We start from the raw sequence: 25412 nt of genomic DNA, 5'->3' as shown, positions 1-25412 counted from the left end.
ATGGAGCTTAACCGGCATCAGTTTAAAGATTTATTTTTTTGACATTTTTGCACTTTTATTATGATAGGACAGTATGTAGTCAGGAAGCAAAGTGGGAGAAAGAGAAGAGGACGGGATAAGGAAAAGTCCACAAGCCGGGACTCAAACTCAGGTCACCCGAAGTGCAAAAGCAATATATATGCATGCTGCCCACTAGGCTGTCAGTGACAGCTAACCAGCTTCACTTCGATAAATGAAAAAGAATCGGTACTTTTCCAAAAAAAAAAAAAACAATCGCTACTTTCTTCAAAAAGAATTGCTACATTTTCAAAAAGAATCGGTACTTTTCCACAAAAAAAAAAGAATCGCTACTTTCCCAAAAAAATTAAAAAATTAAAAAATCGCTACATTTCCAAAAAAAATCACTACATTTTCAAAAAGAATCGGTACTTTTCCACAAAAAGAATCGGTACTTTTCCAAAAAAAAAAAAAAAACAATCGCTACTTTCTTCAAAAAGAATTGCTACATTTTCAAAAAGAATCGGTACTTTTCCACAAAAAGAATCGGTACTTTTAAAAAAAAAAACAACAAAAAACAATCGATACTTTCTTCAAAAAGAATCGCTACATTTTCAAAAAGAATCGCTACTTTTCCACAAAAAGAATCGGTACTTTTCCAAAAAAAAAAAAAAAAAACAATTGCTACTTTCTTCAAAAAGAATCGCTACATTTTCAAAAAGAATCGGTACTTTTCCAAAAAAAAGAATCGCTACTTTCCAAAAAAACAAACAACAAAAAAACCGCTACATTTTCAAAAAGAATCGGTACTTTTCCACAAAAATGAATCGCTACTTTCTTCAAAAAGAATCGCTACTTTCCCAAAAAGAATCACTACTTTCCTAAAAAAGAATCGCTACTTTTCCAAAAAAAGAAGAATCGCTACTTTCTCCAAAAAGAATCGGTACATTTTCAAAAAGAATCGGTACTTTTCCACAAAAAGAATCGGTACAAAAAAAAAATCTCCTTTCCCAAAAAAGAATCGCTACTTTTCTAAAAAAGAATCGCTACTTTCTTAAAAAAGAATCGGTACATTTTCAAAAAGAATCGCTACTTTCCTAAAAAAGAATAGCTACATTACAAAAAAGAATCGCTACATTTCCAAAAAGAATCGCTACTTTCCTAAAAAAGAATCGCTACTTTCTTCAAAAACAATCGCTACATTTTCAAAAAGAATTGGTACATTTTCAAAAAGAATTGGTACATTTTCACAAAGAATCGGTACTTTTCCCCAAAAAGAATCGGTACTTTCCCAAAAAAGAATCGCTACTTTCTTCAAAAAGAATCGGAACATTTTCAAAAAGAATCGGTACATTTTCAAAAAGAATCGGTACTTTCCCAAAAAAGAATCGGTACTTTCCTAAAAAAATAATCAGAACATTTTCAAAAAGAATCGGTACATTTTCAAAAAGAATCGCTACTTTCCCGAAAAAAATCGCTACTTTCCCAAAAAAAGAATCGCTACTTTCTCCAAAAAGAATCGCTACTTTCCTAAAAAAGAATCGCTACTTTCCCCAAAAAGAATCGCTACATTTCCAAAAAGAATCGCTACTTTCCTAAAAAAGAATCGCTACTTTCTTCAAAAAGAATCGCTACATTTTCAAAAAGAATCGCTACTTTCTTCAAAAAGAATCTGTACTTTTCCACAAAAAGAATCGGTACTTTTCCCAAAAAAAAAAAAAAACAATCGCTACTTTCTTCAAAAAGAATTGCTACATTTTCAAAAAGAATCGGTACTTTTCCACAAAAAGAATCGGTACTTTTCCAAAAAAAACAAAAAAAAAACAATCGCTACTTTCTTCAAAAAGAATCGCTACATTTTCAAAAAGAATCGGTAATTTTCCACAAAAAGAATCGGTACTTTTCAAAAAAAACAAAAAAAAAAAACAATCGCTACTTTCTTAAAAAAGAATCGCGACATTTTCAAAAAGAATCGGTACTTTTCCACAAAAAAAAAAGAATCGCTACTTTCCCAAAAAAATCAAATAAATAAATAAATAAAAAAATTGCTACATTTCCAAAAAGAATCGCTACTTTCTTCAAAAAGAATCGCTACATTTTCAAAAAGAATCGGTACTTCTCCACAAAAAGAATCGGTACTTTTCAAAAAAAAAAAAAAAAAAAAAAAAACAATCGCTACTATCTTCAAAAAGAATGGCGACATTTTCAAAAAGAATCGGTACTTTTCCACAAAAAAAAAGAATCGCTACTTTCCCAAAAAATTAAAATAAATAAATAAATAAAAAAATCGCTACATTTCCAAAAAGAATCACTACATTTTCAAAAAGAATCGGTACTTTTCCACAAAAAGAATCTGTACTTTTCCACAAAAAGAATCGGTACTATTCCAAAAAAAGAATCGCTACTTTCTTCAAAAAGAATCGGTACTTTTCCAAAAAAAAGAATCGCTACTTTCCAAAAAAACAAAGAAACAAACAAACAACAAAAAAACCGCTACATTTCCAAAAAGAATAGCTACATTTTCAAAAAGAATCGCTACTTTCCTAAAAAAAGAATTGCTACTTTCTTCAAAAAGAATCACTACATTTTCAAAAAGAATCGGTACTTTTCCACAAAAAAGAATCGCTACTTTCTTCAAAAAGAATCGCTACTTTCCCAAAAAGAATCACTACTTTCCTAAAAAAGAATCACTACTTTTCCAAAAAAACAATCGCTACTTTCTTCAAAAAGAATCGCTAAATTTTCAAAAAGAATTGGTACTTTTCCACAAAAAAAAAATTGGTACTTTCCCCAAAAAAATAGCTACTTTCCCAAAAAGGAATCGGTACATTTTCAAAAAGAATCGGTACATTTTCAAAAAGAATTGGTACATTTTCACAAAGAATCTGTACTTTTCCCAAAAAAGAATTGCTATTTTCCTAAAAAAGAATCGCTACTTTCCCCCCCCCAAAAAAAAAAGAAGAAGAAAAAAAATAAGGAAAATAAAAAAAGAAGAATCGCTACTTTCTCCAAAAAGAATCGGTACATTTTCAAAAAGAATCGGTACATTTTCAAAAAGAATCGGTACTTTTCCACAAAAAGAATCGGTACAAAAAAAACCTCCTTTCCCAAAAAAGAATCGCTACTTTTCTAAAAAAAGAATCGCTACTTTCTTCAAAAAGAATCGCTACTTTCTTCAAAAAGAATCGGTACATTTTCAAAAAGAATCGCTACTTTCCTAAAAAAGAATAGCTACATTACAAAAAAGAATCGCTACATTTCCAAAAAGAATCGCTACTTTCCTAAAAAAGAATCGCTACTTTCTTCAAAAACAATCGCTACATTTTCAAAAAGAATCTGTACTTTTCCACCAAAAAAAAAAATTGGTACTTCCCCCCCCAAAAATAGCTACTTTCCCAAAAAAAGAATCGCTACTTTCTTCAAAAAGAATCGCTACATTTTCAAAAAGAAACTGTACTTTTCCAAAATAAAAGAATTGCTACTTTCTTCAAAAAAAAAAAAAAAAAAATCGCTACATTTCCAAAAAGAATCGCTACATTTTCAGAAAGAATCACTACTTTCCTAAAAAAAAAAAAAAAAAAAAAAAGAATCGCTACTTTCCTAAAAAAGAATCGCTACTTTCTTCAAAAAGAATTGCTACATTTTCAAAAAGAATCGGTTGTTTTCCACAAAAAGAATCGCTACTTTCCCAAAAAAGAATCGCTACATTTCCAAAAAGAATCGGTACTTTCCTAAAAAGAATCGCTACATTTCCAAAAAGAATCGGTACTTTTCCACAAAAAGAATCGGTACTTTAAAAAAAAAAAAAAAAAAAAAACAATTGCTACTTTCTTCAAAAAGAATCGCTACATTTTCAAAAAGAATCTGTAATTTTCCACAAAAAGAATCGGTACTTTTCCCAAAAAAACAAAACAAAAAAACAATCGCTACCTTTTTCAAAAAGAATCGCTACATTTTCAAAAAGAATCGGTACTTTTCAAAAAAAAAAAAAAAAAGAATCACTACTTTCTTTAAAAAGAATCGCTACATTTTCAAAAAGAATCGCTACTTTCCTAAAAAAAAAAAAAAAAAAAAAAAAGAATCGCTACTTTCTTCAAAAAGAATCGGTAGTTTTCCACAAAAAGAATCGCTACTTTCCCAAAAAAGAATCGCTACATTTCCAAAAAGAATAGCTACTTTCCTAAAAAAGAATCGCTACATTTCCAAAAATAATAGCTACTTTCCTAAAAAAGAATCGCTACTTTCTTCAAAAAGAATCGCTACATTTTCAAAAAGAATCGCTACTTTCTTCAAAAAGAATCTGTACATTTCCACAAAAAGAATCGGTACTTTTCCAAAAAAAAAAACAAAAAAAAAACAATCGCTACTTTCTCCAAAAAGAATCGCTACATTTTCAAAAAGAATCGGTACTTTTCCACAAAAAAGAATCGCTACTTTCTTCAAAAAGAATCGCTACTTTCCCAAAAAGAATCACTACTTTCCTAAAAAAGAATCACTACTTTTCCAAAAAAACAATCGCTACTTTCTTCAAAAAGAATCGGTACTTTTCCACAAAAAAAAAAATTGGTACTTTCCCCAAAAAAATAGCTACTTTCCCAAAAAGGAATTGGTACATTTTCAAAAAGAATCGGTACATTTTCAAAAAGAATTGGTACATTTTCACAAAGAATCTGTACTTTTCCCAAAAAAGAATTGCTATTTTCCTAAAAAAGAATCGCTACTTTCCCCCCCAAAAAAAGAAGAAGAAGAAGAAAAAAAATAAGGAAAATAAAAAAAAGAAGAATTGCTACTTTCTCCAAAAAGAATCGGTACATTTTCAAAAAGAATCGGTACATTTTCAAAAAGAATCGGTACTTTTCCACAAAAAGAATCGGTACAAAAAAAACCTCCTTTCCCAAAAAAGAATCGCTACTTTTCTAAAAAAGAATCGCTACTTTGTACTTTTTCTGTACATTTTCAAAAAGAATTGGTACATTTTCACAAAGAATCTGTACTTTTCCCAAAAAAGAATTGCTACTTTCCTAAAAAAGAATCGCTACTTTCCCCCCCAAAAAAAGAAGAAGAAGAAGAAGAAGAAGAAAAAAAATAAGGGAAAAAATAAATAAGAAGAATCGCTACTTTCTCCAAAAAGAATCGGTACATTTTCAAAAAGAATCGGTACATTTTTAAAAAGAATCGGTACTTTTCCACAAAAAGAATCGGTACAAAAAAAACCTCCTTTCCCAAAAAAGAATCGCTACTTTTCTAAAAAAGAATCGCTACTTTCTTCAAAAAGAATCGGTACATTTTCAAAAAGAATCGCTACTTTTCTTAAAAAAGAATAGCTACATTACAAAAAAGAATCGCTACATTTCCAAAAAGAATCGCTACTTTCCTAAAAAGGAATCGCTACTTTCTTCAAAAACAATCGCTACATTTTCAAAAAGAATCTGTACTTTTCCACAAAAAAAAAAATTGGTACTTCCCCCCCAAAAATAGCTACTTTTACAAAAAAAGAATCGCTACTTTCTTCAAAAAGAATCGGTACATTTTCAAAAAGAATTGGTACATTTTCACAAAGAATTGGTACATTTTCACAAAGAATCGGTACTTTTCCCCAAAAAGAATCGGTATTTTCCCAAAAAAGAATCGCTACTTTCTTCAAAAAGAATCAGAACATTTTCAAAAAGAATCGGTACATTTTCAAAAAGAATCGGTACTTTCCCAAAAAAGAATCGCTACTTTCCTAAAAAAAGAATCGCTACTTTCTTCAAAAAGAATCAGAACATTTTCAAAAAGAATCGGTACATTTTCAAAAATAATCGCTACTTTCCCAAAAAAGAATCGCTACTTTCCTAAAAAAAGAATCGGTACTTTCCCAAGAAAGAATCGCTACTTTCCTAAAAAAAAAAAAAAAAAAAAAAGAATCGCTACTTTCCCAAAAAAGAATCGCTACTTTCCTAAAAAAAAAGAATCGCTACTTTCTTCAAAAAGAATCAGAACATTTTCAAAAAGAATCGGTACATTTTCAAAAAGAATCGCTACTTTCCCAAAAAAGAATCGCTACTTTCCTAAAAAAAAAAAAAAAAAAGAATCGCTACTTTCCCAAAAAAGAATCGCTACTTTCCTAAAAAAAGAATCGCAACTTTCCCAAAAAAGAAGAAGAAGAAGAAGAAGAAAAAAAGAAGAATCACTACTTTCCTAAAAAAAATCGCTACTTTCCTAAAAAAGAATCGCTACTTTCTTCAAAAAGAATCTTTACACTTCCCCCTCCCAAAAAAAAAAAAAAAAAAAAACGGTACTTTTACAAAAAGAATCGCTACATTTTCAAAAAGAATCACTACAATTTCAAAAAGAATTGCTACTTTCCTAAAAAAAGAATTGCTACTTTCTTCAAAAAGAATCACTACATTTTCAAAAAGAATCGATACTTTTCCACAAAAAGAATCGGTACTTTCCCAAAAAAGAATTGCTACCTTCTTCAAAAAGAATCGGTACATTTTCAAAAAGAATCAGTACATTTTCAAAAAGAATCGGTACTTTTCCTTAAAAAGAATCGTTACATTTTCAAAAAGAATTGCTACTTTCCTAAAAAAAGAATCGCTATCGTTAGCACACTGACCACAAAGCCATCGAGAAGTGCAAGACAGAGCCAGTTTGATAAATATTAGAAACTCATGGGGGGATATTTTCTTTATAATCAAAAAGAATTTCTACATTTTTCAAAAAGATTCGCTACTTTCCCAAAAAGAATCGTTACTGTCTTAAAAAAGAACATAACGTTAGCACACTGACCACAAAGCTATAGAATTCGACAGCAAATATACAGCTGTCGAAATCTGTTCCCCTCCCCTCCATATAATGAGAGATGTTGATGCAGTGACTTAAAAGATGCTGATTCTATCCTGTGTGTGGATGGATTTTAACCAGCATCAGTTTAAATGTTAATTTTTTGCCTTTTTGCAATGTATTATGATACTAAATATGTTGACAGGAAGCTAAATAGGTGAGAGAACGGGATCGAGAAAATTCCACGAGCCTGGACTCAAACCTAGGATTTTTTGCAAGCAACTGCGGCAGAGGCGAGCACACTGGCAGAATGTGGCAGAATTCGACGGCAAATAAACAGTTAGGGGGATGTTTGTGTTTGCTGGGTAAACAGATCGCCATTTACAGCAGATTTAGTTCACAAACAACTGACAGGAGTGACCTAAATATGATTCTCATATTTTAACTATTTTACAATAATTAATCCTAAAATTTGACGTTAGTAACTTACTTTTCGCCATCACTCGCGGGCGCACTCAGAGGATCCCCAGTTCTTGGCTAATTTTCAGTCAGACTTGTAAATTCAGTTCACTGGAGACTCGCTCTGAATGCATCATTGAATCAGTGATCTGTTGACTGGAGAACAGCTGCAATCCGATCAGTCCAATTCGCGAATGGATTGTTTGATGTGATTTCCCAGATAGCATCAATGATCGAAATAATGTTGAATCAATGTTAATGTGTCAACGTTAACTGCATTGAATCAATATCACTTTTGCACCCTCAATTAATGTTGAATCAATGTTGAAATTTCAACAAAAAATCAATGGTAATGGCATTGAATCAGGGTTACAATGTGATGTTGGTTCAACATCATGCTTACACTCTCAGAAAATGAAACAACTACAACTGACTTAAAGCTACACAGCCTGAAATCAACTGAAGATAAAAGAAGACAAAAAATCTCTCAAGATCTCAGCAGAAGTTCTTTTTGAGAATTAACAGAGTTTTAGATGTTGTTTTATTGAAAATGTTTGGTCACCATTATGGTGGTCAGTGGTTCCTTTAGTTGGGCAGTTTGACTCTTGGCTTTTTATGTGTTTGTGGTCTTTGTAACAGTGTTTACCAAAACACATAATTTGTTACAAAGAAAACCAGAAACAAAATGATAGAATGATATAGTTTTTATTATCATAAAGCAAAATCATTTACTAATTGTACTCTTGAGCAAAAGTGCATATTTGTTTTTAGTAGGTAACATTCACCAACAATACTTTCTTGTTTCAGATATTACTCGTAATATGTCACCCTCAACACAGGCTCATGAAATAAAGAAAGGCTTAATGTGAAGTGTAAGAAAGATTTATTTCGTTTTTACAAAACCTAGATGGAGTAAACATTTATGTAGTATCCAGGGAATGTTTATTGTTCATGTGAACAATCTACAAAACCACAAAAAAAACATTGATTTTATTATTTTAAACAACATTATATTCATGTATGCTTGTAGAGTAAATTATTTCAAAGTAACATCATACATCATAATACATAGTGCAAATACTAAGTGATTTATATTTTCAGAATCTTTCATGTGAAATAAAAAATAGTGTTTGTAAGCTCACAGATTTGTGAACAACTTGATTAAAGTAAGATTAAAACCTCTTTAGGAACTCATGTGTCACTCAGGTTTACATGCAAGCACACAGTAGTACTCCATTATAAAGTCAACTTTGGCCTCTGTTGATGACTCTTTCATCTCATCTAGAATACTGGAACAGAATAAGTGACAAGCAAATATTATACCATCAATATCCTCTGTAAAGGACAAAAATCATATGAACGTAACCTAATATATGAAAAATGAATTAGCATCGTTCCCTCAAGGAGAAACTTGCAGTATAATTTTGTGTTGCAAACATCAATGTTGCATGACAGTAAAAGTTTAAATTTTGCAGAAAGAAGTAAATAATTACCGTGATGTTGTTTTCTCCAACAGCGCAGTTGCGGCATTTGGATCGGCTCTCAGATAGGCCTGGTACATGGAGAACGTCTGAATAAAACCAATTACGTTCTTGATGCTCAGCTGCAGCTTTACTGGAATTATTTCAATCCTTACAAAGACAGAACAGAATATTACAAAGGTATCAGAAATCACAACTGCAACTCATATTATATCAAAGATGACATTATTTAAAACAAAATTGGTAAAAGATAATGTTTTTAAAATAAACGTTATTTTAACATAATGTATCAACAAAATATAAGGTTTTATTTTATACACAAATGTAACTACGCAGAAGAAAATAAATGTGATAAGCAAATTTGTGTAGAGGCTCATTGACACAGAAGGTTAATTATTCATTACATTGCAGTGCTCTGGATTACCTCTCTTTATCTGGGAAGGGTACGGCTTCAAATAAGTCCTTTAGCTTACTGATGGCCCCAGCTATCCTTTTGCTTGTGTAGGGCAGCAGAATTTGCTTTACCTTGCAGGATAAATTAATATCAGAGTGCAGTTATCACTATTTTGTGAGCACATTGCAACAGTTAAATTTCAAATTAGATAAACATGCATTCATTAATATTCATATTTAAATATTAATATGTGTCAGTTTGCACACCTGCTCTGTGTACTCACATTCAATTTATATATATATATACATAGATAGATAGATAGATATAGATATATATAGATAGTTAAGGTATATGCTTACTTCTTCATATATGTTATTAAGTCGATCACCACAGGACTCATGGTACATTTTCATATTGTCTCCATAACCAAAGAGAGCCAGGCAGCCATGAGGTTTCAGGACACGTACAGCCTCCTTTATGAAACGTTCAGTGTCAAACCAATGAGCTGCAGACGCAGCCGTCAGCAGATCCACCGAGCCATCTGGGAATGGCAGCTCCTCTGCTGTGCCTACTCTGTCAATTAATGACAAACATGATGAGGCTAGACCACAGTAATCTGTTAGCATTGTATTGCACAATGCTGTGTCTCAGACTTAATTTTGGTTCTTTTAGAGATGGAACAAGAATGATTTGTTTGTTTAAGAAGAGCAGAAACATGCTTTACTGACCTGTAGCTGAGGTTAGGGAACCCCGGCAGTGCTCTCGCTTCCTGCACCTGAGATTCACTGACATCAATGCCCACCACCTGCTGAAAGTATGCTGTCAGCATACGAGAGTTCTGCCCTGTTCCGCAGCCTAAATCCACGGCCAGCTGATGGGGCTTTCCTTTCTGTAAAGCATGTTTTATGAATAATTTAGTAAATAGGCATAGGTTATGTAACATCAGCTCCTTTACTGTCCGACTGTGGAGGCTTAAACATACAGATTGCACCTCCACAATTTTCTTCTCAAGAACACAAGTGGAACTGACAGGAATTAGTACTGAATTAGTACTGAATACATGAATAATGTATCATAATTGTATTATAGGGCTAATGTATTTTACTGATATTTTGGAAAAGCCTTAGAGTTACCAAGCAAACATTCAGCTGTCGTGCACACAATTCCGTGGACGAAAATGTCAGATTGCTGTGCTCAAAACGTACAGTACGTTAATATTAACACGACAGGACTAACCTTTTTGTCCAGATACTGGAGAATAAGCTCCTTCAGTTCATCAGGTGGATCAAATCTATATTTTTGATATAGGGAGGCATGTTGTTTATCTTCAAACAATCTGTCAGTCATCTTCACTGTGACTTCAGAGCAAATCTTCAGAGGAAATTTCTGCACGTCTACTGAGAAGAGTTAATTATTACTGAACATTACAAACAAGAGGCGGCACAAACCAATAGTAACCATGATAAGGGTCTGAATAGAGTGGTGCAGTGATGACGTCAAAATCTGGAAGACTAATTCGCCACTGGTTCCCTCAGGATTTTCCTATAGGGTTTTATAATGGGGGTTTTCAATTTATGAATAAAATAAAGTCTCTGGTAAACATAACCTGACAACACTTTGGCTTTTTGTTCTACAATGTAAACTGCACACACTCACACCCCAAACTGTCTTATCTAGTTACTTATTAGAAACACTTTCCATATGGGTGTGTGTAATTTACGTTGTAGAAAATAATGTCAAAGTATTGTGAAGTTATGTTTACCACAGACCTTATTTTACTCAGAACTGTGAAGGTGGTTGAATTCTGAGTAGCATCTAGCATACTACCCCTACTACTTCTGCCATATAAGTGTCATTTTAGTTAATAGATTTAATAGATTAATTTACACCAGGGGCGCCCAGTCCTGTTCCTGGAGATTTACCACAACAGAATCATTTAATTAAGATCTTCATGAGCACTTGACAATTACAGACAGACTGGATCTGAACTCTACACACAGCAAAATCCCCAGTGTTAAATTAACACCCAAAGTGTACATATGAGTCCATCTTGCCGGGTGTTAAAAAGTAACACTGAAGCAGAGTTAAAGTTAATGAGATAATTGATTGATGATTGAGTGATGATTGACAATTAGTGGTGACACCTGATGTTAATAAGCAGAATCATTGAAGGAAAGAGAGAAAAAAGGTGTTAATTAATGTTTTATGGAATGTTTCATTTCAAGTCACCATGAAAGAGGTCAGCATTTGCTTTAGTTGGGCTCTTGACTCTTTACCTTTTATTATTAGTTTTTCTCTGGCTGCTCCAACTTTGTGTTTGTAAAGCACATTTGTTATGACCAGAGAAAATATGATCTGGTCACAATATGTTTTGGTGATGATATTATCATTATGCAATGGCCTGATGTCATTTAGAGTCTAAATCTCTGACCGTATGCTTGATGTGTAGCTTTAGTATTAATGATTGTAGTCCTGTGATTTTACAGCTTGAGCTCCAACAGCAATATGAACAATTTTTTTTTTTTTTTTTTAAGAAAAATACATTATGCACAGAAGCTTCTGTGTTTAGACACACACAGACATCAAGAATCAGCATATGATTCTCAAGAACGGTGACAATAACTAAATACAAAATACTGACAAACAGATCAACTCTGAACATCACAAAACAAGCTACTGTCACAACAAAACAACAGAAAAATAAAAGCAAACATGAACAATCTACGAAAATTACAGGACAATTCAGCTGCATAATTTATTCATGCAGCAATGCATGATGGGAGCCATGGATGAGTTTTGATTGGTGGCTCCCATCATGCACTGCAACATGAAGCACTTTGATTGTCACCATTGTTGAGGGTCATATGCTGATTCTTGATGTCTGTGTGTGTTTCAAAAAAACTTAAGATTTCAGAACATCTATGTGACCAGTTAACAACACTGGATGTCACCAACAAATCAGGCCATTTCACAATGAAAATGTCATCATCAAAACACAATCATCATGGCTGTGCTTCCCAAAGCATTGTTAACCTAAATCAATCAACTTTGGCTTACAACACTTTTGGGAAATGCAGCCCAGATCATAGTTTCTCTGGCTGTAACAACATGCTCTACAAACAGCAGCCAGAGAAAAATTAATGTTAACAAATAAAGAGTCAAGAGCCCAACTAAAGGAAATGCTTTTCACCATCATGGTGAAACTAAACTTTCATTAAAACATTAACATCTAAACATCTGTTAATTCTGAATAAGAACTTTTGTTGATGTATTACAGAAATAAAATCAAACTGGTTAATAATAAGTGTAATAATGTTTATTGGCTGGAAGTCAGTTGTAGTTGTCGTGTCTCTCTCTTTTTCTCTTGTTGTTTCTTCAATGATTCTGCTTATTAACATCAGGTGTCACTACTGATTGTCAATCATCACTCAATCATCAATAAATTATCTCATTAACTTTAACTCTGCTTCAGTGTTACTTTTTTAACACCCGGCAAGATGGACTCATATGTACACTTTGGGTGTTAATTTAACACTGGGGATTTTGCTGTGCAAGTAGGCAGAGCTCCAGAAACAGGACTGGGCGCCCCTGAGAGTTTGATGATAAGATATTTTAAACCTACATAAATTAAATAACAGACTGTATCTGACTATTGATTTTAAAAAGTAAAAAAGGGACTGTTTAAAATCGAAATTTACAACATTATATTTTCAATATTAATGTTGGCTACTATATTTAACAACATTTTTAATAACAAATAACATTTATATAACTTAATTTATCTTTCACGTTATACAGTGCGATATTCATTCTGCACAGCCCTCCCGCTTGGCTTGTCTCGTGCGTTTGTCTTCATGGTAACTCACAGAGACGGAGATGAGAGCTGTGTGTGTCATCTACTATCTGCCGCTGTCTTTTTCTGTGCGTGGTGATTAAAATATCGCGCTATACACTCAAATTCAAAGCTGCTGTCCGTTAACTCTGGTCTGACAAAAGAACTCGAGACTCGATTGGACTCATTTGATAAATAACACCGAGTAAATTGTAATAAGACTTTGCAGCAAAGACTATGGTAGTGTTATGGACGTCGCCATTGATATTTACTTTCTCCATCTCCAGTGTCTCACAAATTAACAGCGAGATATCGCGAGAGTAGAAAACGGGCGCTGCACTGGGGCACAACTAAAAAAATAATAAACTTACTTCAGTTGGGCTAAATGTAGTTAAAACTGAGAAACGATTTAAATTTTTTTTTTTTTTTTTTTTTTTTACGTGTATTCTTAGACTGTCTCGTACAAAATAATATATTTGTCTATAATAGAATGTGTATTATATAAGTGATGTTCTCTCTTTTTTTTTTTTTAAACTTTGTGTAAGTACTTCCAGTTGCACAGATGTGCTCCTTGAAAATTTGTTTACTAATACATCACCAGTAGAGGGCAGCAGTCAACTAGATTACGGAAGCACACAAAGACACAAGCTGTGTGCAGTGGTCATTCACTGGTAATTATGGCTATAGTGTGATATTGTCTAAGCATCAGGAATTAAACAGTAGGCATACTACCACACCTGAAAGACACAAATATAACTAAACTGAAATGTAAGCTTAACTGTGGACTTGTGAACAACCCTATACTTAAGCAAGTGTTACAACATTATCTAAAAAAGTACGTAACGCTTTAGATTACAGCCCGGAAAGTACTGCGTAATTACAACGAATTTACAGCGTGACTTTCGATAATTATAGTGTACCTATAAAGTAAGTACGTGTAAGTATAGGTGAACAATATGTAAAGTCTTGGGAATAAAGGGGTAACAACCAGGAAAATAACAAATTATTTATACTGTAAGTATTTTAGAACTAAGGGGTACTTGCACTATTATGATAGACAACAATCTTACGTTTGGGAGCAATTTAGCGAGAAAGTACACTGATTAAGTTGTTTCAAGGCAAGTAGAAAGAACTATTGCAATCTTTTTTAATACATGGGGAAATATACTTTTTTCTGAAGAACAGAGCTCAGTTTAACTGCTCAGAGCAAACAAGGGACTCATGAACAACCATCACACAACAAAAAAACAGTCGTAGATCATCCAGGTAATGACACAGTCAATGGTTCACAAACTTTTGAACTGGGTCATTTTAATAAATACAGCTATTTTTTTGTCTTATGGATTATATATACACATCTTTTATGTAAAATATCTTACTCAGGACAGTACTAAATAAAAAATAACATGCATTTTGTATGATCTCTCTTATTTTTTTTTTTTAAATTTTGCACATTTTCACAGATTCTGCAAGTGGTTCACATACTTTTTCTTGCAACTGTATTACACTATTAATAGTAACCATTATAAAAGCAGTTCAAAACAATATGCCTATTATGTTATAACAAAAGTACGAAAATCACATTACAAAAATAAAACAACATAAATATAAGATAAGATAAATAAAACAGCATTTAACAAATATTTTTAACATTTATTATTGAATTTAATATTTTCACTTTGACGAGCTGTTTACCTATGAAATTACAACCTTTTAAACTTTTAACTAATTTTAACTATTATTTTGTATTTTAGAGTCATTTTAAACACTAAGTTGCAAGTGTATTATTATTATTTTATTATCATTTTTTTTAATTATTCATATCTGAGTGTTATAGTTAAGACGTACTTGTCCTGCAGAGACTTGTACTTGGGGGTGTGTGTGGAGTACCATAATAAACGTGTACTCCACACGGCTCCGGGGGGTAATAAAAGCCTTCTGAAGCGAAGTGATGCGTTTGTGTATAAAAAAATATATCCATATTTAACAAGTTATGAAGTAAAATATCTAGCTTCCGCCAGACCGACTTCGGTATTCAAGGTACAAAGAAAGTGTAAACTGGCGTCGTGTCAGTTAAGTTTTTCCATAAGCTGAGTAGGGAAGGCATACAGTAGGATGTAGTGTAAGCTTTTGAACTGCAAGTTTTTTACACTTTCTTCATACGTTGAATACGAAAGGTGGTATATGAATATGGAAGCACTTTCTTCAGCTTGTACTCGCGACCCCTATTCACTGCCATTATATAGCTCGAATGCATCAGGATATTAAAATATCTCCTATTGTGTTCATCAGAAGGAAGAAAGTCGGTAACACTTTATTTTAGGGTCTTTTAACTAATTGCTTATTAGCATGCATATTAGTAGAATATTGCCTATTTATTAGTACTTATTAAGCACATATTAATGCCTTATTCTGTATGACCTTATTCTACATTCTTAATACCCAATACCTAAACTTAACAACTATCTTACTAACTATTAATAAGCAGTAAATTAGGAGTTTATTGAGGGAAAAGTCGTAGTTAATAGTTTATATGTGTTCCCTAAAGTGTTACCAGAAAGTCATGATGGCTTGAGGGTGAGTAAAGCTTGGGCTAATTTTCATTTGAAAGTGAACTAATCCTTTAATAACAGAAACTCAAAAATTGTTTGCAAAACTATGGAAATTCAAAAGTTTTTGTTGCTATTTAACTTGCACTAAAACATGTGATTTATACCATCGAAGTAGCTTATGTAATATTAATAAAACTGCCCATCTCCTTTAGTGATACAAGCTCAAAATAATAATCTGTTGTTTTTCATATAGTGTCTTGACTTGGTGCCATGATGGATATTGAAATCTTGTTATTTATTTTTAATTTTAAACTGTATAGATGATTATTTTGTGGTAATGCAATATTTGTGAACACAATTGTGTATGTCAGGCCATAAATCTCCAAAAACTATGCATGGGTGCTTGTTTTGGTGTTGCCATCCCTCATAGACCTCATGCCACCCTTTGCCACCCTATAAATAATTTTCTAGATCCGCCCCTGGGCACAGCTTTTTCTTAGCTTTCTTAAGCAGCTGCCACCCTGGTAGAGCCGTTTGTCAGGAAAGAACATTTCCTTCCCCTTTCAGTTCCTATTTCTCTAAAATAAGACTGAACACAACAGCATGTATAATATCTTAATTTTTATTTTAATGTTGAAAGGTGGGTTTTGTTACAAATCTCAAGGTGAGTATTACAAACCTGAACCTAAATCGAATATATATATAATTGTTCATAATTTTCACTTTCTTTTATTTTTTGAATGAATTTAATTCTGTCCAGAAACTTGTCAGTTATGATTAGCTGAACAGGATATGTTTCTAAACCTGTAATTTTAATTTTAACAGTACTCATGTTTGTAACATGATTCACGTAAGTTTACATAAATCTAGCCAGGTAACTACAAAATGTATGATATTATTATTTAACATGTGAGAAACGATTATGCTTGTGACTATAATGATTGATTAACCCTATCAAAATCATAATTCTCATCTTTCATAATTGTTATAGGGACTCACATATTTGTTCACTATGTTTTAATTTAATTTCTCTTAAAGTTCAGCGTGGCGTTGATGTGTCATTGCGATGTGAGGTCTCTTTCCTGTCTGAATCCTCAACATTGCGGTGGGAGAGAGATGGACAACAAACATCCAACACCACTCTACTGTACAACAACTCTGCCTACATCATCTTACACACCGTTGATGAACACAATAAAGGGGAATATTACTGTAGATTGATGGAAGATGGAAGAGTAAAAACTGTTAGGAATTACACGCTTACTGTCAGTTCAAGTAAGTAGGCCTATATATTTTTGGTGATGTTGTGTTGTGTCTACATAATAATGATCTATAATATTTTACAGTAAGAATAATAGTGCAGAAGTCATCACAAATTAAAAAAAAAAAAAGCTTTAGTCCTAAAGACAGGGCTTTTCAGAGAAATGCACTAACTGAGATGTATTCACTGAAATTCAGCATGTTACCTATTGTCTTTCCAGATTCATGCAATAGAAATAATACAATTTACAGACAAAGCTCTAATAATAACGTAACTATGTTATGTTGCATTTAATTAACATTATTTATTTCAGTACACTTAAGTTTATGACATAAGGTTAATTCAATGCCATTTAGTTGAATCAGGTTAACATTCTTAATTTGTCCAAAACTATTAAGTTCAATTATCTTAAAATGAATATCAAACAAAAATTAAAATAAGTAATTCAGTTTAATTGATTATTTTATTTAGTGAAAACATTCAAGATTAATTTTTACAAATGTTATCTAAAAATAATACTTCATTTTTAGTGAGTGTTGAATCCTGAGTGTTTTTCTTCTTTATTAATAAATACACTGCTTGCGGTTACTCTCCGTTTGTGGACCAACTCGTGACACTAGCAAAGTTTGTGGGTTTTGCCTGGCAAGGTTTGTTATTTATGTAATGGACCCTTTTCACATTTCCTATAGGTTCCCAGAAGTGGTTCATCATAACTGGGTAATCTTCAATAGTGGTGAACAGGAGATGACGACGTATCACTGGTCTGCAAGTCTGTCAAGAAGTACGAGAGATGGAAATTGACCTGGGAGCCGAGGCCTGATTCACAGATCATTGATCTGATAGCAGTTGAAAAAGGAAGAGAAGTTCTAGTAAAAGGACCAATTAAACCAGGAAGACTTTCTTCAACCACTTACAATGATCAACTTTTTATCTTTCACATCTCACCTGTGAACTTTAATTATAGTGGGACATACAGGTGTATTCCAAATGATCAAAAGATTCCCTACACAACCACAATGCTACACACCATCAGAGGTTTGCAAAAATCAATCAATCAGTCAATCAATAATAATAATAAATACATTGATTTTTCAGCTACATTTGATGATCAGTACATTTGTTCAGTGCATTTAAAAAGTCATTGATGTTGTTGTTGATTTCAGTCTCAGTGGAGCCCCCTGATGGTGTGTTGAGGAATCAGTCAGTGATTCTTACCTGTGAAGTTTCTGAAGTGACTGATTCAGTGACGCTGGTCTGGCTCAGGATGGAGGGGAACAGAGGAGTGCTGGAAAAACAGCAAATTATGACTGAAAACAAGTTACAGCTCACAGTGAATCTATCCAGCTATGAAACAGAGCCGCTGCACTGGCAGTGTGCAGTTTTTACTGAGAATAAACTCAGAGCTCTGGCCCCTATAACAATCAGTCTTTCCTCATCAACTACTAATGCTCCAAGTACATCAACAGAAACTCTAACAAATAATATTAATATACAGTATTTTTCACCTTTACTCAGAATAAGATTGTATAATTTCAGCCTACTAGCATACAGATAGTGATTTGTCAGTGTGTAGTCATGACACTGGTCAGTGTTGGTGTAATTATGTTTCTGCAGAAGACATCATGACACAGGACAGTCATCTACAGATGGTGATCGTCGTGTGTTGTCACTGGCTGTGTGCTGATTCTGACGCTGGGACTTCTAGTTTTTAAACGTCAGCGAAAAACAGGTGAGCTGATCTCAGAGACAGTAAAAGAAGTAGAAGATGCTCCAAAGAAAAGTGAATGGGACAAATTGTGACGCTCAGTATGGCAGCCGAATGAATGTGACGACTGTTAAAAAAACTATTTGCCTTTTTAAAGAGACATTAGCCTGTTTTTTGTAGCCTACTCTAGTACATGCATGCTTATTAGCTGGATGAGCCTGAAAGAAACAGATTTTATCAGGTTTTGTGCTGTTTCCATTCCATTCAGCTGTACTTGAAAATAGCTACTAAAATGGCAGCCAAGCCAACTGATTTGCCTTAAAGGGCACACTAGTATTGCCGCTGAGACCACCCAGGTAGCATGTAATCATTGAAACAATGTTGAGTCAATGTTGATGCGTCAACGCTAATTACATTGAATTAACGTTACAAAGTGATGTTGCTTTAGTATCACTCTTGCACTCTCAGTTAATGTTGAAGCAATGTTGAGATTTCAAGCAAAAATCAATGGTAATATTATTGATTCAGCAGTATAAAGTGATATTTTTTCAACATCACTTTTGCACCCTCAGTTAATATTGAAACAATGTTGAGATTTCAACAATAAATCAATGATAAAATCATTGAATCATCATTATGAGGTGATGTTGGTTCAATATCACATTTGCACCCGCATTTAATGTTGAAACAAAAAAGTAATGCTATTGAATCAACATTACACTATTGATTCTACATCACTTATATTGAATCAATATTGAAATTAACAAAAAATTATCAATGGTAATATTGTTGAATCAACATTACACTATGATTGATTCTTCATCACTGATGTTGAGGCAACATTGAAATTTACAAAAATAATCAATGGTAATATTGTCGAATCAACGTTACACTATGATGTTGATTCTACATCACTGCTGTTGAATCAATATTGAAATTAACAAAAATAATTACTTGTAATATTGTTTGATCAATGTTAATGTGATGTTGATTGAACTGAAATGTCAACATAAAATAATGTTTTAAACAACATTCATATTTCAGCTATACTTCAATGGTTTTACTTCAAATTTCTGACCATTTCAAAGTTTTGGGAAAACCTTTTAAAACATAAATGACACCTTTCCAGCAGAGTCAGTTTTTTTTTATTTGACATTTTAACACAATCAATGACAAAGAGATAGAAAATTAAATTCTTTAAGAGTGGGGCAAAAAGGACAAAACCATTTTAACCTTTAAAAATAACATTACTTTCAGAAGTCTTGTGTCATAAATACAAGTGTTCCAATGGCTCAAGTTTTCAAAATCTGGCTTGCATCAGACTACTGCCTCTTTTCCTTTGGGTTCTCTGAAATCTGAAAAAGAAAGCATGATGTTACTTAAGAGCAAGTCAATTCAGTTGTCATACATAGTCACATTCAACAATGTTAATATGCTAAACACAATATAATTCACTTTTTATAAATAGCTAAACACGGAATATTCTAACTATATTTATAATACTGTTAAATTATGTATATTTAATCTATTTATCAACACTTCAGTAACACTACGGGAAGGTATCCGGGGCCCGTTTCAGTAAGGAGGTTCAACCAACTCTGAGTTAAAACGTGAACTCTGAGTTGACTTACTCTGAGATGGGAAACTCTGAGTTTTCTGTTTCAGAACAGCTGAATTTAGTTAGTTCAATCGACTCTGAGTAGGTTGACTCGGAGTTAAGTGCGTGCATCACGACTATGAAAAGCCATGATCAAAGGAGCTCCGATATTACGATTCACCATAGCAACAGCACCCAACAAAAAGACGTCTGCATACTTCAGAGTCAATAAAAGTTTAATTCTTATCAATGTTATAATTTCAGAGGTGAAAACTGGCAGAACGGTAGGTTAATGAACTAATATTCATTTTCATGGTATCTCACGGCGGGCAACAAAAAATGTAAAATAGGCCTATTAATAATAATTGAAATGCATTTTTCTTACTTTGCAAGTTCTTTGCAATAAGTATAAATAGTAATTAGATGTTACTTATACTTTATACTGACAGATACATACTATTTGCACCTCAGTATTGTTGTACATTAACAGGATGCAATAACAACAGTGTAAATGATTATATTTATTAAAATTATAAATACTTTTATCATTATTAAACACTTTTTAGGCACTTTTCTTCCACTTTTAGAACATTTTCTTCATTTTTATTGAAAATAAATGCCTTTCTGATGCACTGTTAAAAAACATGATGCACTGATGCACTGCTTTTAGCTTTGCTTATCGATAATAAACTTTCATGGGAAGTGCATGTGGATAATCTGTGTCGAAAGGTGCAACAAAAAAAATGTACTTTTTACGGAGGCTCAGACTTTTTGGTGTCACTCAGAGAGTCATGTTGCTGTTTTATGATGCCTGTATTGAATCCATCTTATTGTATGGTATAGCTGCCTGGTTTGGTAATTTGACAGTTACCTATAGATCACAGTTGAATCAGCTGGTGCATATCGCAATGAAAGAGGTTGGTCTGGGGGTTTACCCCAATCTTCAGTCTATATTCAAAAAAACTGCTTTTAAACAGGCAAGAAAATGACTCTGGACCCATCTTATGTGCTTTATCCTGAATTTGAACTACTTCCATTTAGTCGACAGTTCCGTACTGCAAGGTTTAGATACAACCGCTATAGAAATTCTTTTGTTCCGTTGGCTACAAGGCTGTTGAACTCTAATTCAAAGGACATGACTGTGTGGATATCTTATTGATGTGGGTGTCTTGTTGTGCAGCTTCACCTGTATTGCCCAAGACAATTTTCCCTTAACAGGGACAAATAAAGTATAAAGTAAAGTACCTACACCACTGAAGCCGTTAGTCATGCTCCTAGTTTTTAACCTTGTGTGACATTGGTGGGCAGAGCTAGTGTAAATTTGCACTTAGTAATAGACACTCCCAATAATCTTGTTTTCCGTTTGCATTAAGATTATTTTTATTACCACACTGGCAGATAATTTTACTTAAGTAAAATACACTTAATTTAGATCCCCCAGAAACCAAAACTAAATATCTTATACTGTATAATTTTCTTATATAGAAAATGCATCCTGATTTAAGAATTTTTAAAGCAAATTACTCAGTAAGAAAAGCATTTTTGCAGCATGAATGAATTAATGAATTATTTAAACATTGCTTGCACTTTAAAAAGGGGGAGGAGAACGAAAGAAACTCTGGCTTTACCGAAGGATAACCTGGTCAGGAGCAGGTTAGGTTCACAGAGTAAGTTACCATGGTAACTGACTCTGAGTATAAGTTACCTCTCTTTCAGAAACAGGCTTGACTTAACCTGTGTAGCGTCTGGATAGATCCGGCTAGTCAATCAACTTTGGACATTTCAGAATGCTTTTAGCCTCCTGAACTGTGCATGTAAATCACGAATCGGCTCCGGCAAGTCCGGGACCAATTGCCCCATTGGCACCTTTGTTACCCCAGGAAAGAAAAACAGAACATATTCTCACCAGCTCCAGAGACTTCAAAGAGTCACCCTGGTGGGACTAAAGGACATATGGTCACAGACACTGGCCACAACCCCAATACACACACACATACAGACACTCACAAACACGCATGGAGATTGTGAATGTACATTTATCCTCCAAATATGACTGTGCCAATATGTACCCGTCGCTGTATTTAAAGGTGCATGTATTTATCCCTAGTATATAAGCTTAGCTATGACTGTAGTTGTATTAGTTTTCTTCTAAACGATAAAACTCAAGTATAAACTGTATCTCACCTTTTATGTCTTTGCCATCTGACAAGTTTGGTCTCATTGTAAAGCTTTCGTTATGCTCTAATTGAAAATGTATGTCACATGACTGTAAAATGCATTCTTCTATTTTCAATGGTACTTTGAAGAAAATGTACTCAGATCGGACACTTCGTAAACCATGCAAATTAGGTCATAAATGGAGACAAAGAAAGAGTTTGCCCGCCAAAATCGCACCCTCATCATTGGCTGATGTATCCCAGGAGGCGTTCTGGCCTGTTGTCCTTAAAACACAACGACACGCATCTCTCATTGTCTCTCGATTGTCTCTCGCCACTTAACACACGTCTCTCCCGGACGTCTCGGCGACCGCGCTTCCATCACGCGCCCCCTCTCTTCGGGACGACCATCTTTTGGCAACAAGTTTCTTTGTCAAACCCTCTTCATCCGTCGCCCTAAGTCTTCACTCTTCATCGCCTAGGAGACGGACTCTTTTTCTTTCTTTTCCGGTTATCTTACTCTTAAGTTAAACCCTTGTTTGAAAATCCCGCCGAAGAACACCTTCTCGGAAAAGGACCAATCGCTTCAGCCGCACGCACCGAAACTCCTGCAGAAACACGAAACGACCACAGCACCTGAACCTATGCAAGTATAGAACCATTCTTTCCAAAGCGTTTTAAGCTCGATGTGTAAGCTGAGTTTCCTTGCTGGCTCTCAAAGGTTTTAACTGTTAGTAAGTTGCCATTCCTTTGATCACCTCTGTTTTCTTGACTTTACTTTCGTTTTCCATATATGTGTATTGTTTGTGTATGTCTAGTAGTATAGTCTCTGTATCCGTAGTTTCATATATTAAATACATTATATTCATGCTCGATTGTTTTTTTTGCTCATGCAACAAACCCAGGTCACTTTAACGTTTCGATCCAGTATCCTTGCTTTACGCATTGATGCTAGAATAGGAAGTCTTTCTCGTGGCCAGAGAAAAACCTTCCTTTTATAATCGGCTATGAGGAGCTAACGGTTTGCTGGACAAACTAATAGTTTCTCTAAATTATTATCAAACCAGAACTAATCATATATGTGATTGATTATAATTCGTTGTAATTAATTCACAATATATGTATAATTCCCTCTCGGGTCGGTATATGTATTATAATTAATCATAAAGCTTTATGATTTATTATATTCATATATTTCACCCATAAATTAATTAAATACCTGTACTGATTCGCTACACCTGCTTTCTCGGGTTTGACATACCTCCCATTCTGAAACGGAAAACCCAGAGTTTCCCTCATTTCAGGGTTAACATACTCAGAGTTCTCACTTAACCTCCTTTCTGAAACTTTCCACCCGAGTTTATCTCCAGCCCTAATTAAACACACCTGAAGCAGCTAATCATATATATATATTAGATATATATGAATCTAATATATCTTATTAGATTCAGTAACAATAAATGAAATGCAAATAACAAGCACAAAAAAAGAACAAACAAACAAAAGAACGTAGAAATAATAAGAAAAATGCACCTTTGTTTGAAACCCAGAGAAGTCAGGTGGTTCAACAAACAACACAACTAGGCTGCACCTGTGTTTTCTCTCTTATGAGGAGGAATTGATTAGACTACTGAGAAGTGCACATGCAAAACCAAAATGGGCGTTTACCAATCAGTGTCCAATTTCAAACAACAATGGATGTTTTTCAACCATTTTTCAACAGACTTGCCCTGCATCCCAATGTGCATACTATCCACCCTATCCACCCTAAATAGCATTGAGTATTACTAATGTCACATACTATTAGGATGGATAGTATGCACATTGAGACGCAGGCTCGGACTTGCTAAAATTATGAAGGCCTACCCCTAAACCAAGTCCCCAGTGGATTAGAGCAAACCAGGTAAAAGCCCATCGTGGTTAGAAAACGCCCCACTGATTGAGAAACACCCACTAGTGTTCTGCAGAGACACATGCCTGCATGATCTTGTGGTCATCAACTACAAATCACTGCTAGTTCAATGTCACTGTCTCCACCCATGTGTGTTGTCGGCTTTCATCAAAATTTCAATGTTGATCCAACATACATTAAACATTGAAATGTCAATTTAAACCAAAATGATGGTTTGGATCAAAACTCAAAATAATATCAATGTCACCATGCTATCTGGGCATTCTCTTGATGAGGAGAAAAAAAAAGAGAAAATGATGTAATGAAAACTGAGATTTTTGAGAACTTTATAAGGAATAATTGATGAGGGCCCGTTGAATTCTTAGAAAATAATGCACACCCGAGGTGGTAATGCACCGTGCATTATTTTCTAAGAATGCAATGGCCCAGAGTCAATTATTCCGTTTATACTACGGTTACCACACCTCAAGACACTTTTCCAATGTTGTATATTTCAAGACATTTGACAGGTTTTTGTCCTTAAAACACTCGTGTGTAGGACTAATTTCTTACGGCATCTCAACCCAAACCTCCGCTGCTAATTCCAAAACGTCAGTTTCAGAACTAGTAACGAAGGCTTGAGCCTTGATAGCAGAATAATACCGTTGATACAGTTATTAATGTATTTGAGATGTCTCTAACGGCAGCAGTGTCTCTACTAATAGCGAAACTATAAGTTTATCTACCTCAAGAACCGCACAGTTGGTAAACCATGTATCTTTTAAGTTGCTAAACTATTTTACTGATTAATTCATCAGAGCAGTGCTGACAAAATGTTTCTGTGCGAGTGTGTGTCCATACTATACAGTACGTGTGTTCGTTTGAAAGAGAGAGAGCGTGAGAGAATATGCGCTTTCAGGACACAATAAAACATATTTTGCGGCAAAAAGCATGACAATAATTTGTCGTTTTCATCCTATTGTTTACTATATTTATTTGCTTGGTTAGTGTCGTTGTGGGTTTTGTTTCTTTTGCGGTTGTAGGCTGTAAGGACCTAGTGAAATACAGTGGGTACGGAAAGTATTCAGACCCCCTTAAATTTTTCACTCTTTGTTATACTGCAGCCATTTCCTAAAATCAATTAATTTAATTTTTTTTTCCTCATTAATGTACACACAGCACCCCATATTGACAGAAAAACACAGAATTGTTGACATTTTTGCAGATTTATTAAAAAAGAAAAACTGAAATATCACATGGTCCTAAGTATTCAGACCCTTTGCCGTGACACTCGTATATTTAACTCAGGTGCTGTCCAT

The 25412-nt window shown here is 33.8% G+C and overlaps 2 protein-coding genes and 1 long non-coding RNA gene across 15 annotated transcripts in view; 1 reads left to right on the top strand and 2 right to left on the bottom strand.

The window, feature by feature from the left end:
* Positions 1 to 8090: 8090 nt before the first annotated feature.
* LOC127518392 (putative methyltransferase DDB_G0268948) lies at positions 8091 to 13207 on the bottom strand. 2 transcript variants are annotated; one of them, XM_051905005.1, is made up of 7 exons: positions 12966 to 13207; positions 10336 to 10496; positions 9828 to 9988; positions 9459 to 9672; positions 9130 to 9230; positions 8718 to 8855; positions 8091 to 8513 (listed from the first exon to the last, which is right to left on the bottom strand). In XM_051905005.1, exons 2-7 carry the CDS (start codon positions 10444 to 10446, stop codon positions 8423 to 8425), a joined length of 816 nt encoding a protein of 271 aa, XP_051760965.1. In that variant the 5' UTR covers positions 10447 to 10496; positions 12966 to 13207; the 3' UTR covers positions 8091 to 8422. The 2 variants fall into 2 exon arrangements, with proteins under 2 accessions (XP_051760965.1, XP_051760964.1); XM_051905004.1 differs by having other exon boundaries at positions 10336 to 10493.
* Positions 13208 to 16003: 2796 nt separating this feature from the next.
* LOC127518388 (uncharacterized) overlaps positions 16004 to 25412 on the top strand; it is a 31748-nt gene continuing 22339 nt past the window's right edge. For 6 of the 12 annotated variants that reach the window (XM_051904993.1, XM_051904991.1, XM_051904994.1 and 3 more), the window contains exons 1-2: positions 16004 to 16147; positions 16522 to 16556. In XM_051904993.1, the coding sequence (XP_051760953.1) occupies positions 16087 to 16147; positions 16522 to 16556 (96 nt within the window). In that variant the 5' untranslated portion in view covers positions 16004 to 16086. Of the gene's footprint in view, positions 16148 to 16521; positions 16759 to 17433; positions 17780 to 17907; positions 18474 to 25412 lie in introns of all 12 variants that reach the window. The other 6 variants (XR_007931544.1, XM_051904987.1, XR_007931542.1 and 3 more) reach the window with 5 other exon arrangements.
* LOC127518393 (uncharacterized) overlaps positions 17897 to 25412 on the bottom strand; it is a 52803-nt gene continuing 45287 nt past the window's right edge. Inside the window, exon 5 of the long non-coding RNA XR_007931548.1 lies at positions 17897 to 18029. This is a non-coding gene — a long non-coding RNA (uncharacterized LOC127518393). The remainder of the gene's footprint in view (positions 18030 to 25412) is intronic.

Source organism: Ctenopharyngodon idella, chromosome 9 (assembly GCF_019924925.1).
Source record: "Ctenopharyngodon idella isolate HZGC_01 chromosome 9, HZGC01, whole genome shotgun sequence".
In the NCBI taxonomy this organism is placed as follows: domain Eukaryota; kingdom Metazoa; phylum Chordata; class Actinopteri; order Cypriniformes; family Xenocyprididae; genus Ctenopharyngodon; species Ctenopharyngodon idella.
Note: the sequence above shows the minus strand (reverse complement) of the source record. Positions and strands in the feature narration are given on the sequence as shown.

What these genes read in the sequence shown, in the direction of transcription:
- LOC127518392 (XM_051905005.1), bottom strand. Translation starts at nt 10,446, where the DNA reads ATGACTGACAGATTGTTTGAAGATAAACAACATGCCTCCCTATATCAA. An exon ending in CCCTTCCCAGATAAAGAGAG is followed by an intron (nt 8,856 to 9,129) that starts GTAATCCAGAGC and finishes TGTCTTTGTAAG; the next exon opens with GATTGAAATAATTCCAGTAA. An exon ending in TTGGAGAAAACAACATCACG is followed by an intron (nt 8,514 to 8,717) that starts GTAATTATTTAC and finishes ATTCTGTTCCAG; the next exon opens with TATTCTAGATGAGATGAAAG.